Raw genomic sequence first — 15,413 nt, 5'->3', positions numbered from 1 at the left:
CTCTGCCTCTCTCTCTGTCTCTCTCATGAATAAATAAATAAAATCTTAAAAAAAAAAAAAAACAAGAAACAAACAAAAAAAAACCTACTATGTACAAGAAGAGACTGGCACGTCAACTTCTGATTTAATAAAGCTGTAACTTCTGAGCTCAAGATATGCTGGTGCTAAGCTGTGTATTTTGAGGGGCACTAGCCAAGTAAACCAAGTTCCCTGCTTCCAATAACTTGACAGTTCTGTTGATGAGATGAGACCCAGGCATGGGATAGGATTAAGTAACAATATAAAGTAAAATATACAAGTGTAGGGAAAGACTGGTATGGAAGGCCAGAGGAAAATGAAATTGTGTGTGTGTGTGTGTGTGTGTGTGTGTGTGTGTGTGTGTGTGTGTGTTTAATGAAATTTTTAAGACCTCCATAGAGGTTAACAGCCCTATCTGGCTTTTCCTGCTACAATTTCTTTGAAAGTAGATAATATTGCAGATTTTGACTTTTTGAACAACTCTGTTGAGTGTTGAGCAACTCTGACAGATCATCTGTTTCTGAGCCACCATTAATGAAGCTGAGAATAGCTCTTGACACATGGACAGGAAACAGTAACAAGGGTAAGACATTCTGGATGCCAATTATTATTGCTATTGCTTCACATGTGGTTTTTAGATTCAGACTTGAGGTTGCTCTTAAATTTTGGTGCATTGTGCTGAATCGGATATAGATATAAATAAAAATAACGCCAGCACTCATTCTTTCACACTCCTTTCACATATTTGACAAAATTCCCACATCCAGTTCATGTCCATAAGACATAAAAAAGAAATGCAGCTTGAATAGAGTAAACACAGCATAGATTACATTTTTATTACCTTATGTCTGTACGGCACATTTGATAGTCTGCCAACTATGATCGCACCAACTGTAAAACAAGCGTGAAGCAAGGGCACGGTTGGAATGGAAAGGGCCTTTGTTCTTTTTTTCTTTTCTGTTTTTAGAGAGTCTGGAACAATATTTAAGGGTCACATGCTATTTTCACATTACAGGTGGCTCCTCTAACTTGGACTTGGGTGTGATGAATATTTGAGTTTATTTATTTTTTTTTAATATTTGAGTTTAGAACGTGTTAGGGATTTTAGTAATTTTGGAATTAGAGAAATGAAAAGACTTTTTTTTTTTTACCTTTTCATTAAAATCAGGATCTCCATCTGCAAGCTCTGCCTTGTTTTGAAATTAAATTTGCACTTAAAATCCTTCTTTATAGGTTTATATTTTACCTATTTGTGACTTATCCTCATTACCACCTCTCATATAAATCATAACCATTTGAAGTCACACTGTTGCCAGCTGTGTATAAAATAGCATTTTCAATGATAAAGCAATTACTGGTATAGGTCTTAATTTACTTTCATCTTCATTGATAAATTGCCTGACTCCGGATGAAAGGAGCCTAAGCAGATTTTCTTGTTAGCATTAGTATATTGACTAAATGCCATTCATGGGCCTCTGTTTGGGGAAACATTCAGCCTTGTGGTCTGATGGAGATAGTCGGGGTTGTTACTGTTTGAAGGTGGAGTTCTTGCTCCTTTATCCTGAGCCCTTCTTGTCTATAAAATTATGTGTCTCCTAGAAATTAAGGAAACAAGCCAATATCAGAATGACAGGGGCAGTTTTTCATGATGTCTGTAGTGTTTCAACTCCACATTATTGCATCTGGTATGAAAGTATCACTCTGTAGTGATTCTACAGTCAGAACTGAAATGGTCTAAAAATGTGGCATAAGCTTTGATTTATTAGCTGAATTTGATCATGTCTCAGATAGAGAGGTCCTCCAAAAGGGCAAGGGGAGCAGTTTCTACTGCATTCTGATGATACCAATTCTCACCTTGTTTTGAAGTAACTTTTCCTAAAATTTAGAAAGTTTTCTTGGGGAAATGCTGAATGGAAATGTTGTGTTGGCATCATGTCCCCAGTAATGGTGGTGTACTTTGTTATAGGAACATTGGGTGCAGCACCAGGGGTCATTAATAAACTGAAAGCAGTGGGGTGCCTGGGTGGCTCAGTCCGTTGTGTGTCTGACTCTTGATTTTTGGCTCGGGTCGAGATCTCAGGGTTATGAGATCAAGCCCCCACATGGGGCTCCGAGCTGGGTGTGGAGCCTGCTTGGGATTCTCCCTCTCTCCCCCTTACCCCCCCACACAGTGCCTTCTCTCTACCCCCCAAAATAAAATAAATAAAAATTAAAATACACCGAAAGCAAAGATGTGTGCCCCATCCACCCACCAAAAAAAGGGGCGGGGGGGGGGGGGGCTATGACACGTACTAAGATTGCAACATGAGGTGGAAATGTTGCAACATATATTAGTGCCAAATCATTAAAACTGAAATGGGCCCTCACACACTTGAAAAGAGTTTCTCCCTTGGTATCTGGTTTAGGTAATAAGCATTCTGTGGATGAGAGAGAAGCGAATCTGTGATTTGTCTGAAGTCTGGGGAGAAGGGAAGGGAGCCTTCCACCATCACCCCTCACCCTCTTCTTCCCCATTGTCCCTTAGCAGACAGTGACCCTTTTATTTTATTTATTTGTTTTAAAGATTTTATTTATTTATCTATGAGAGACACACACACAGAGAGGCAGAGACATAAGCAGAAGGAGAAGCAGGCTCCCTGCAGGGCGCCTGATGTGGGACTCAATCCCTGATCTCTGTACTCCGGGATCAAGCCCCGAGCTAAAGGCAGACGCTCAACTGCTAAGCCACCCAGGCATCCTTTTTTTTTTTTAAAAAAAAAAAAAAAAAAAAAAAAACGGACTTTAAGATTTTTTTTTTTTTAAGATTTTATTTATTCGTGAGAGAGAGAGAAACAGAGCCACAGGCAGAGGGAGAAGCAGGCTCCATGCAGGGAGCCCAATGTGGGACTCAATCCCGGGTCTCCAGGATCAGGCCCTGGCCTGAAGGCGGCACTAAACCACTGAGCCACCCAGGCTGCCTGACAGTGACCCTTTTATTTATTTTTTTTTGTTTTGTTTTTTATTTTTTTTTTTTTTTGACAGTGACCCTTTTAAAGCATCCTATCACATCTTTCCTTTCCTCAAAACAACTTGCATTGCTCCTTACAGCCTTTACCTGATCTGTCCTTTATTTCCTTCCTCTCTCCCTTGCTCCTTTGGCTCTGGCCACCCTGACCTTGCTTGTCCTAGAATTTTCCATGCACACTCCCCTCTCAGTGCCTTTGTGCTTGTTTCTGAGGTTACCTGCTACATTCCTCCAGCAGGTGACAGGGAAGTGGGGCTTCATCTCTTTGTGTTACACACCTTCTCAGTTAGACCAGCCTGGCCTCTCGCCCGCGCTCCTAACTCTTCCCAGCCCTGCTCTAGTTTTCTTTTTCTCCATAATACAGATCACATTCTAACAATGTGACTTTTTTTTTTTTTTTTTGAGGTGATTGCTTCTCTCACTAGAATATAATGCCACAGGGGTCTTTTTTCTACTCATTGGTTTCTCCCATGTGTCTTACTTTTGGTATGGGTTGTAATACCTGTTAAACAGAGGAATAAAGGAATATACGGGCACATGGTACATCCAAGAAGCCATCTCAGCTTTTCAGATACCTCTGACCTCCCCGGGTTGAGAAAAGCAAGGAGGAAGCTTCTGTGAAAAATATTAGTTGTCCAGAATAGCACTGAATTTTTGGAACTGGAATGTTCACCTTGAGGCAGTAATGTGCTAGGAGTTGGAGCTGCTCTTCTGTAGCATTTGTTTTTGTTCAGTATTACACTTTGATACCCATTCTCAGTATTGAAAGGTATGTCCTACCATATTTTACAGCTGTTATGTTAACTAAACAAAGACAACAAATATGAAGGTCATCTGGAAAGTTAAAAGCCCACGCATGTGATGCTGCCGTGCTGCTAATGACGAGAGGTTAAAACCTAGAGTTAGAGGTGTTTAATCTTGAATTTGAGTCTGGTTTTCTGAAAGGGTCATGTATCCGGTAAGCTTGCTTGCAGAAGGTGTAAATGAGGGCATCTGAGCGGGGGCCAAAGGCCAAACGATCATCTAGGTCCATGCTCCATGCGATCTTTTGCCTGACCCCTGTCTCATAACCCTCCTCCTTCTGAACGTTGGGTAGAGGTCACTTGCCAGATAGCATTCAGGGCAGGGACAGCTGTTTGATAGAAAATAGGTTGACAGATACCATAGCAAAGCATGTTTTTTTGCCAGTTCATGTTGTTCATTAACAAAAGCAAATACTTTGCGAGGGATTAGCCCTTTTCTGCTCTAAATATTAAACTTCATAAGCCTTTTCATGGTTTACCTAATCCCAAATTCAGATTTATTTGTGGGTTAGGGATATGAGGAATTATGTCAAATGCACAATAAATGTAATGGGGCAATTTTTCCCTCTCCCTTCATCTTACACGAGGATGCAAGGGAAGCACCTAGTACAGTGGAGGCTGATAAATGTAGACTGTTCTTATTTGGCCAACTTAGAAATGTGAGCCAAGATCACAGCTTCTAAGGAGCCTCAGTCGTCTCTGGACAGGATGAACTGTCATATGGTAGCTTAAAAACACAACAAAAGTAAACCCTCCGGAGGCCAGCTTGTTTCTAGACTTTGTTGTTAAAATGACCTGTGTTTTAAATGACCCACGATAAACAGCTTCCCATTCCCTTGTGCTCTGGAACATACCCACTCCGTTCCCACAGGAAGCACCTTGAAAGGGTACAGACAGAGGGCCACAGGTGTCCTACCACTGCCCACTATCCTCATTATCATGCGTCCTGCCGACCATGGACTTCATCACAGTATAGCAGCTGTTCCTGGTGCAGTCATATCTTTAAGAGGCAGAAATATTAGAGAAACAGAAGCCGAGCTTTCTGTACATAATTCCTCCTTAAAAGGTTCTTCCCTTCCTCCCCACCAGCTGCAGGGGAGTGATAATGAAATATTAAATTCCTTTTCAGATATCAAGATGTACCATCATTCTTCCATCTTTGACTGGACAGTGATCTGATTTGCTTGGTCGGTACGAATGCAGGAAAATTTCATGCTAATTGAGATGGAGCGTTAGTACGAACAGCTAAAATGCTTGGATTAAAGATTAAAAGAGAGACAGCTTCCTTTAAAGTCTTCAACGAAAGGCAATAACAAGGGCCGCTTACAAGGATTTACTCAAAGAGAAATATTGGATTAAATGGAATAAATCAGTAATACAGTATTTGTATTTATTTCCACGTACCTGAAAAGTTTTAATACTTGGAATATTCTTAATCCTATTAAATATACCTTGCATGCTCATTTCTCTAATATTCTTTTATTCTTAATATTACAAAGCTACATTTTAACAAAGACTAATGAGATTTTACGACTCAGATTTCAGTGTTTATCTCCTTTCCATAAAATAGTAGGCAGTGTCTGCATATCATAAGAGTTGGAGAAAACCATACAATTTGCCAACCATAAAAGTTGGGTGGAGAACTTTCCTACTTATATAGTAGCTTTTATAATTCCAGTTTTCAAAGAGGATGCTGTGTCATGGCTATGACACTTAACAGCTGGATGGCCAATCTCCATCAATGAAAAGAACCCCAAACATCTCTACATTTTCATTTATTCAAAATATAAAATATGGTCTGCCTAATTTTGTCATCCTGCCAGACTTCACTACACCAAAAGAACTTTTAACCAAGAGAACTTTTAACTTGTTCTCCTTTAAGCTGTACCAGCAAAGATGAAAAAATGATGAAAACCACAGGAAACAAATTTAAAATGCTAAACATCACTTCCATTTCAAGTGGGGAACCTTGATGAAGTTAAATATACTTGCATATTGATTTGCTTGAATTTATGCAGAAAAATACTAGGCTTTGATTCCCTTTTTTTTTTACAAAAAAGGATTTTAAATTGAAAATTATTTCTTGGTCTTAAAAATTAAGGACTCATTTCCAGTCATTTGTGGGCCTTTATATACCGAAGATCTTATATAAGATCTTATAGAAAAACATCTATTACTTCTCCTGTAAGTGGTATTTCATAGTCCAGTTCTAAATAAAAGTAGCTAATTTTTTCTGTGGCTGCATAAGCTCCAAGATTGGAATGACATGTGACAAACAAAGAAAAGAGAAGAGCAGTAACGTGGAGGACCATATGTACCACCCTAACGCATGGAGTGGCCTCTATTTTTCCCAGGGTGCCTGGTATGCTGGCCTGATACATAAAGAAACAGGGACACAGATGGCTCATGTTATGCCGCTTTTCCAACCTTTTTGCTGCTCAAATACATTCTCACTCATCTGCCACACAGAATATGGGGGCAGATGCTTTTTAATGTCTGCCCTGTGCCAGTCCCAGACCTGTTGACTTGGTGGAGGCAGAGGGGTGAACACACAAGTATTCTGAAAAATAATCCCAGGAATACACTCCACCTCCTTCCTTCCACTTGAAGCAACATCTGTGTAGATACCTAAACTGCTCATATATTTTTTTAAATAACCATTAAACAGATTAAAGAAGGAAAGAAATCTGAACAAATATTTCTCTTTAAAATTAAAGATAAAATTAAAGGTATTATTTAATTACATAACACAAAAGGCTCTGGCTTTGGTTCTAATCTTGAAGCCTTTGGAGTGTGAAGATTCCAGGCGATTTTTTTCCTCCAAGCATGTACAAAAGACATCTTAGAATTTAATTTCAAAATGATTTATCCATAAATACTTCTCATTTAAGTCCTCTTTGGGATATTCTATCTCAAATATAGTCCATAATTAGATAAATATAGTAGTCCATATTTAGATAAAATCAGTAGGGAAAATACTTAGAACGTTGGTGATATTTGAATAAGCTTTTGAATAAAACACTTAATTTGATTTGCCCTGAAAACATAGTGAAAACACCTAATTTCACAGTTTGGGCTGAATGTAATCTACTCTACATCAAAATCTTTTTTCCTGTCTTTCTTTTTGTCTTGTAAGCTCAGAAATGCTCTGAATTCTCACTAATCATTATTAATCTTTTGGAAAACTGCTTATATAGGCCATTACAATTCACTTGGCTCAGGAGTAAAAATATTTTTGTTTTATAGTACACTTCAATTTTATGGATATTTATGTTTCCACATAATTTAGCAGTATATGTTGCAACTCATATTGCTTAGCAGTTTTAGTTGAATTCAAAATAGAAATCACTTTCTTTTTGACAACTAGTGTAATGAAATGGGCCGACTATTGTCAAATTTTGTGATGGTAGAAAGGTGTGATTTCAGAAATGTATTTATGGATATTTACAGGGTTCTGGGTAGTATTTCAAACACTTTCTCACAAAAGGTGGCTCTGAAATCAAGCTATCAGAAATACATAGCGTAGAATTTACCTTTACTTTGTTGTGTGGTTATTCAGCAGTATACTGATTTTGAGATTTCTTTGGTTTAAGAATCACAGGATGCGATATTGATAACATATCTTACTTTCAAGATTATAAAAGTTAGTTTAGCAAGGCATAGGGATTTGGGATAAAATGTCTCTATTAAGCACTGCTCTGTGCATGCTTGTTTTGTAAAGAATTTTAAATATAACCACAAAATGGACTGTTCTTTAGATTTTCTTTCATCCTCAACTTGGAAGGGGTGAAACATTTGTACCGTGCTGTGAATTGTCTCATGGTGTTCTCTTAAACAGCATTAACCTGTATGTGCTGCTCTACTAAATTCTTTGTTCTGTAGTAAATGGAAAATATGGCTTTCTTTGAAATGATTAGATAGTTTCTCTTCTCAAACCTCCTTCTTTTTACTTTATAGTTCCTACAACAGCAGCCAGCACCCCCGATGCCGTTGACAAGTATCTTGAGACACCTGGAGATGAGAATGAACATGCCCATTTCCAGAAAGCCAAAGAGAGGCTGGAAGCCAAGCACCGCGAGCGAATGTCCCAGGTAATGGGACTTCTTCATCCCTTAGATTATTAACAATAAAGAGGAAATCTGAACTTGGCCTCTGCCTCTGAGTCTGCCTAGGGGCCCTATGATTGATGAATGCCTAGGGATGGGAGGGCTCTTTAATTTCATCCAGATCCTTAAAGACGTAAGGTCTTAGTTTAAAACATTTGCTCTATGTTTATCAGCTTGGGGTTTTTAGAATCCTCCTTGAGCATACCACCTAGGAGAGATCCAATTACACTAAGTATAGCAGGATTTTATAAGCACAAATTATATCTGCAACATTCTCTCTGGTTTTATTATTCTGTGTATAATATTTTTATTACAGGTAGCCCTGTAACCATGATGTTGTAAATTAAAATTCCATAAAATGATCTGCAGTAAAGATGAATATTTTTTATTAGATGCCAAATTATTATGACTTTGAACCTCACATTTCTTCCAAAGCTAATTCATGGGACCATAGTAACTTAAAAGCAATATTGAATCATAATGATCACATTATCTTTTTCATAAACGATCAATAATACAACAGTGGTTCGAGACTGTGGCTTCCCACTCTAGAACAAAACAATAGAAGAAACACAAAAGATGGCATTTGGAACTAGAAGCTGTCTCGCTCTTGGTACAATGCTCTTTTCACTGAATTGCATGAAAAACCCTGGCTTTTGTTTTGGGTTCAGGTTGTTTTGTTTTGTTTTTGGGGTTTGTTTTTTTTTTTTAGCAGATTTCTTTATGAAACAATTTGAAAAATTTGTTCAAAACCTGGCTAATTTATATCTAATATCAACTACAATTTCTGATATGTCTATACCAGGTGCTGGATATTATATTTATTAAAAATAAATAATACTGATTTTAGCCCTTTTTTCAGATCCATCCTTCCTTCCTTCCTTCCTTCCTTCCTTCCTTCCTTCCTTCCTTCCTTCCTTCCACAAATATATATCAACACTTCCTTACCAGTTATTGCCTAACTTGTAGACTACAATTCAGAGTGAAAAAACAAAAGGAAAAGTTTAAGGAAACATAAATGAGTGAATGAGGAAAACTCTCGGGTCAAAGTCAACCATTCCTTTTTTTAGTGTTAATATTCTGTGGTAAATATCAAAGCATTGCTGATTTCATAATTTTTAGCACAAATGCAAGTTTTTGTAATAGACCTTAAATAGGATTCATGGATTAGTCTGCCATATATTCTCTAAGCTCACAGAAAGTCTTTAAAAGACCACATTAAGGGATCCCTGGGTGGCGCAGCGGTTTGGCGCCTGCCTTTGGCCCAGGGCGCGATCCTGGAGACCCGGGATCGAATCCCATGTCGGGCTCCCGGTGCATGGAGCCTGCTTCTGTCTCTGCCTCCCTCTCTCTCTGTGTGACTATCATAAAAAAAAAAAAAAAAAAAAAAAAAAAAGACCACATTAATTACGGGTTTTAATTTTTTTATATTTTCTGGTGTTTTGACATCTGATGCCTTAACCAACTCTAAAAAGACCGCCCCTCCCAAAATTAGCCAGTTCCTAGAGGTTTCAAATGACTGGCCTTAAGGCACACCTTTCATAGTCAAACCAACCTCTCCAAAGCCCCAAACCCCCAAATATGGTCTTTATCTGTCTCTTACACTCTGACCCACTATCCACCTGCTCTGCTCACTTCAGGGCTAGGTACCAGACATCTAAGGACAGCCCCTATACCCCAGAGCCTACCAGATTTGTTCAAACTAGCCAAATTTAGCTGTCTCTCTTCTTGAGAACTATGTGTGAATAATAATCTTTTCAATGCCATGTATCTCCTATTGATATGTCTATATCCTGTTGACCTCCCCATAGCTAAATATACTAAAACCTGTTTATTTATTTTTATTTTTTTATTTTTTTATTTTTTATTTTTTTTTTTAATTTTTATTTATTTTATGATAGTCACACAAGAGAAAGAGGCAGAGACATAGGCAGAGGGAGAAGCAGGCTCCATGCACCGGGAGCCCGACGTGGGATTCGATCCGGGGTCTCCAGAATCGCGCCCTGGGCCAAAGGCAGGCGCCAAACCGCTGCGCCACCCAGGGATCCCTTATTTTTTTATTTTTTAATAAAACCTGTATTTTAAAACAGAACTCAGAACTGCTAATGTATCTAGAAAGATACAACACAATTACTTTTTATTTTTTAAGATGAGTGACCATAATGCTTGAATCTATTTTGGAGTAATAACAAGTGGGGGGACAGGGAAGTTAAAATACTTTGGCTCTGGAATAAAATGTGGAGTTATAGTTGTTGGTCATGAGGAAAACCTAAAAAAGCAAGTTGAACTAGAAAGCTTGGGAGAATGGAATAGTGAGGTTTCACCTGAAGGCAATTCTTCTGAAAATCAGGATCTTTCATTAGGAAAAACACATGCTGTATATAATCACTGTTAGGGAAGCATAGGATGACTTTGAGTCATATTTATTGCCACTGAAACAGCATCTTTTAAACTTAAATCCTATCTCACTGTTTGCTTCTGAAGCTTTTTGAGCCTTCTCACTGGCTGCAAATTCCATTTCAGGGGCAATTAAGTCCATTAAAATAATAATAATAATAATAATAATAATAATAATAATAATAATAAAACACTGAAAGGTCCACCTGGCATCTCCAGTGCCAAGTGACTTATTAGTGATTTTTTTGATATACATGTCAGTTTCAGATAGTCTAGATCTCTCCAGAATCGCAACTTAGTGTTAGTTTAGCACATCTACTTAACCCATGACTTAGTTCATACATATCTTTACGAGGTTTCTTCATCTTTTATTCACTGTATCTGAGATAACTTAAGAGATGTTATCCAAGAGCAGAGAATGCGGTCTGCTAATTCTAGTGGTCACAGGAAAGAGATGCCTGAGATTAACATTCATCTTCATAATCTGTGGTACTGGATTCTGAAGACTATTTGCCTTTGAACTTGCCTGCCTGCCTCTTAAATCTCTATGTATTAGTTGTCATTTTCTCTACATGAAACAGCCAAGTCTTTGAAGATCTATAAATTCAGTAATACTGATACTTTTGTTCATGCAGTAGGAGATTGCTTTACAAGAATATCTGGAGCAACCTGAGCATTTTAATTGACTTTTATTGTAATTTTTGTTACTATTTGTTTTCTTATAAATGCAGAGATATGGGTTTGGGGGTTTGTTAGTTCTGGCATTTGGGGGTTTTTGGTATTTGGTTGTTGGGTGTCATGATAACTAATCTTGTAGATTTCTGTTGGCCATGTTTTGATAGTGTCTAGTAAATATACAATTCTGAATAGTCTTTAATAATATATTTCTATATCCTATAATAATTATATATATATTAGTTATGAATTTAACAGTTATAATATACCTATAATTTTCATTTTACAGTTGAAAAGTCAAGTGAAAAAAATTTATTAAATTTATTATTTTCAAGATAAGCATCAACATCTTAGGAACTGTCCTTATCCTGTCACCAAATATAAAGAAACTTAGCTGACCTATTGATTTTCCATTGAATAATTTTATATGATTATATATATGGTTTGTATAAAATTATATACAGAATAATATATAGATAAATATATGAGTACATATTCATATAATTATTTACATGGATATATAAGCATATAAATTATATATAATGTATATGTGATTTTTATATTTTATAATAGCAAATTGGGCCTTAGAACATAAAAGCATGATCTTTAAAGCCACAAAGATCTTGGTTTATATCCTTCCTTCTCCATTTTCTTTTCCTCCATGACCTTGAGCAGGTAACTTAACCTGGTCCATAAAATGAAGATCCCAATGACTAATCTCACAGATAGATTTTATAAAGCACTTAATACGGGGTCTGCTACCTAGGAGATCTGCAGTAATGTTAACTATTATGGGGCCATTGTGGCTAATGTGGTAGCCATTGTTCAGAGAGATGTTGAGTCTATAGTGTGGTATGTGTTTATCTTGCATTAAATAGGCCTAGTGTGATGGTATCAGTGAATTGTTTTATTTGTGAGACTAGAGGATATTGTTGAATTGCTCTGAAAATCACATTTGATTTCCTATTATAATCATGTTTATTTTCAAGTCATTAACCAAAAAAAATCTCTCTAAGTGTTCCATGTGTCTCCCCAGCTCAAAGTTTATAGGCCAGGTTCTGAATGTGCAAGGTGGGATGGTAAAATGCAAAGATAATAAGGAAATCAGTTTTCCCATTCCAGTAAGACATTTGGCTTCTCTCTCAAACTAATTTTGAGATTCCTTGCCTGAAGAGTTCATGGTAGAGTACTGCCACTGTGAACATTCTCAGAGCAGGAAATTGAAATATTTTTATTGCAAGCCTTATCTCATCCATAAGGCAGAGGTAGTCTTCAGTGACCCCCTCCATACAGGTGCCCTTCATTAACTCTTGCAGACACTAAAGCGTCCAGGATAGTATGTTTCATTTCTTTTGTATTCTGTTCTTATTCACAGCAGTGGGGCATTGTTACAATTTTGTTGTGACCTTTTTTGGTTTTTACGTGCTCTTCAAGTATGGTAGAAAATACACTCCATTCTTTATTCTCCATAATTTAAGAAAAAAAAAAAAACAGCACGAGGAAGCTAGTCTTGTATTCTATGTATCCTATACAGCAAATTAATGCTAGTAGATAATAAAATACCCAAATAAAAACCCACAGGGTGATTTGATGTGATTATTATCTCATTGAAATTCTCTATCAATAGTTTTTTATTCCAAGTCTCTTTTTTTTTTATTTTGAAGAATGTCAGAAAAATCAATTCCTTACAAATAAATATCTATAAATAATAGACTCTTATAATACAGAAATCAGGTTCTCTTATGCCTTGGATGTCTCAAAGTGTGCAAGTACACATCTGCCAGCAGACCATTACACTGCTCACTTCATCTGTCAGTTCTTTATTTTATCTGGCTCAGTTATGAGTTGCACTTAAAAAAGCTCAGCTTGATAGCAAGGAGTACACTGGAAAGGGAAAGCAGCCATAGGTGGTTAAAAATCTAGTATCATTTCATTTCAACAACATGCACAGCTGCAGACTTCTCTTTGCATTCAGGTCAGTGAATGAACCTGTCTCAGGGTAATCCTGGGTAAACTGCAAGGATGAGAAGAGGAAACTTTCTTCTCCTACCACACAGATTAGCCTGGTTACTAAATTAGCATAACTTGCCAAAAATATGTTTTGCTACACTCAGAACATTATCATGTGTATTCTCTTGGAATTTCTGGAGGTACTTAGGGTATTCTTTGCTGTTCATGATGGGGACTGGTGAGCAAAAGTCCCTCATTACCCATCAGTGGGGTGGATCTGAGGATTTCTGACGAAGGAAATCTTTTTTCCTTCCTCCATTATATACTACTTTTTTGATAGTATGTTCATGGCATGTGTACGCATGTATAAAATGTTCTTGCCTTCCCCCGCTTTACTGTTTGAAAAATATGCAGTTTGAGGGGCACCTGGTTGGCTTAGTGGTTGAGCATCTGCCTTTGGCTCAGGTTGTGATCCCAGGGTCCTGGGATCGAGTCCCATATCAGGCTCCCTATGAGGAGCCTGCTTCCCCCTCTGCTTGTGTTTCTGCCACTCTCTCTGTTTCTCATGAATAAATAAAATCTTAAAAAAAATACACAGTTTGAAATTTTATAACATACTTTCACAAAAGATTAAAACTAATGCATTCAATTTAATGGTGGAAATCCTTGTTCTCTCTATATATATGTATATGTGTGTGTGTGTGTGTGGCTATGAATCGTTGACATTTGTGCACATCAAACAAAATGGCTTTCAGCCATTTCTGAGGAAAAGAAAAAAGGACCAACTTTGTTTCAAAGCCCCACATTCCTCCAATAAGTGTGAGCATTTATGTTTAATATGCTGTTATGATAGATGATTTCCATCTAAGGGAGGTCAATTAAAAATAGTTTGGAGATAGGACTGGAATGTGATCAGCTTTTGAAATGTTTAAAATGTCAAATACAGAAAGAAAATAATCTCTCATTAAATATAAATTGGAAAAAAAGAACTGACTGTATTAAATTCCAATGTTTTCTCATTTTGTAGGTCATGCGAGAATGGGAAGAGGCAGAACGACAAGCCAAGAACTTGCCTAAGGCCGATAAGAAAGCAGTTATTCAGGTAAATACCAGGCCGGTTCTCTACCAGGCAGCATAGGCCTACAAATTTTCCAGCATCTCTGTAATCTTCTGGGTGATTGTTCATATTCCCATCAATCTGGACTATGGCTTATCATTGTCCAGTAATTCCATTTCTTAAACCTTTCCTTGTATTTGCTTTTAATTAGCTCAAGTTATAATTCATTTCCATAAAACTTACATTGTTCCATGCACTCTGTTCTTTATCAAAAATATATCTTTTTGGTTGTCAAAATCTGCTGCTACTTCTTCCCCAGGCAAAAATTACATCATGATTAGAATTTGTGATGGGAACCCTTTTCTCAAAACTACCTAAAAGTAAACAGTGAGATTCTCATGGTCATTTTCTGAAATTCAAGGACTTTGAGTAAAAGAGATTTTTTTTTTCAATTTGTAATGGAATTTAGAGTTTTAAGAGCACAGAAATTTATCCTATGTTATGGCTAGTCAAATCGGTCTTCAGGGGCAGTATAAAATCATGATTTACAGTGAGCAATCAGGTTTAGGATGGAGTACAAGAAAGGGGGGAAACCCATAAAACATGCTGAATTACTCAAAATGTTGGAAAGACTATAAATCTTTTAGTAAAATGAAATATGCCCTTTGGAAATACTTGAATTAGCCCATCCTATTCATTGGGCTCCCGATTGACACGTGTTTGTATTTGTCACGGCAGCATTTCCAGGAGAAGGTGGAGTCTCTGGAGCAAGAAGCAGCCAATGAGAGGCAGCAGCTGGTGGAGACGCACATGGCCCGAGTGGAAGCCATGCTCAATGACCGCCGCCGTCTGGCTCTGGAGAATTACATCACTGCTCTGCAAGCAGTCCCACCCCGGGTAGGTCACCCCCAGGCTTCCTTCCACAACTCCTTTCTAGACACAGCACAGACAGGAGGCCATGAGAAAGAAATCTAAGTATTGTGAGCCCCTCGGCTCATCTTGTCTTGAAGGTTACGGGGTCATGGGGTAGCTGCCTGCATGAGGTCATCTGAGCACCAATGACACTCACACCCTTCCACAGAGCAGTCAGACAGGCTCCCCAGTGACTCAGAATGCAAGACCTGACCCAAGTTGACACACCTGGGATGGTGACATTTCATGGGACAGCTGAAGTCAGGAAACTATGAAAGCTGGCAGGACTCACTTAGAACCAAAGCCCCATTTCCCTATCTAATGAACTATAACTGAGAGTCATGAAAAGTTGAGATGTGACCAAGTTCTAAGGATTTTTAATGTAATAATAGGAACTAGAACTCAAGTTTCCTGCTCAGAGCAGCAGCCATATCCTCTGGAGGGAAGCCCTCATAAGTCATGGTGTCAGCTTATGTCAGGAGGGATCAAGA

The 15,413-nt window shown here is 37.7% G+C and overlaps 1 protein-coding gene across 2 annotated transcripts in view; it reads left to right on the top strand.

The window, feature by feature from the left end:
• The window catches only part of APP (amyloid beta precursor protein), a 264,416-nt gene that overhangs the window by 168,059 nt on the left and 80,944 nt on the right, over positions 1 to 15,413 (top strand). For both annotated transcript variants that reach the window (XM_055313495.1, XM_055313494.1), the window contains 3 exons: positions 7,783 to 7,916; positions 13,981 to 14,055; positions 14,749 to 14,907. In XM_055313495.1, the coding sequence (XP_055169470.1) occupies positions 7,783 to 7,916; positions 13,981 to 14,055; positions 14,749 to 14,907 (368 nt within the window). The remainder of the gene's footprint in view (positions 1 to 7,782; positions 7,917 to 13,980; positions 14,056 to 14,748; positions 14,908 to 15,413) is intronic.

Source organism: Nyctereutes procyonoides, unplaced genomic scaffold (assembly GCF_905146905.1).
Source record: "Nyctereutes procyonoides isolate TBG_1078 unplaced genomic scaffold, NYPRO_anot_genome, whole genome shotgun sequence".
NCBI classification, from domain to species: Eukaryota; Metazoa; Chordata; class Mammalia; order Carnivora; family Canidae; genus Nyctereutes; species Nyctereutes procyonoides.
This window is presented reverse-complemented; position numbering and strand designations above follow the sequence as displayed.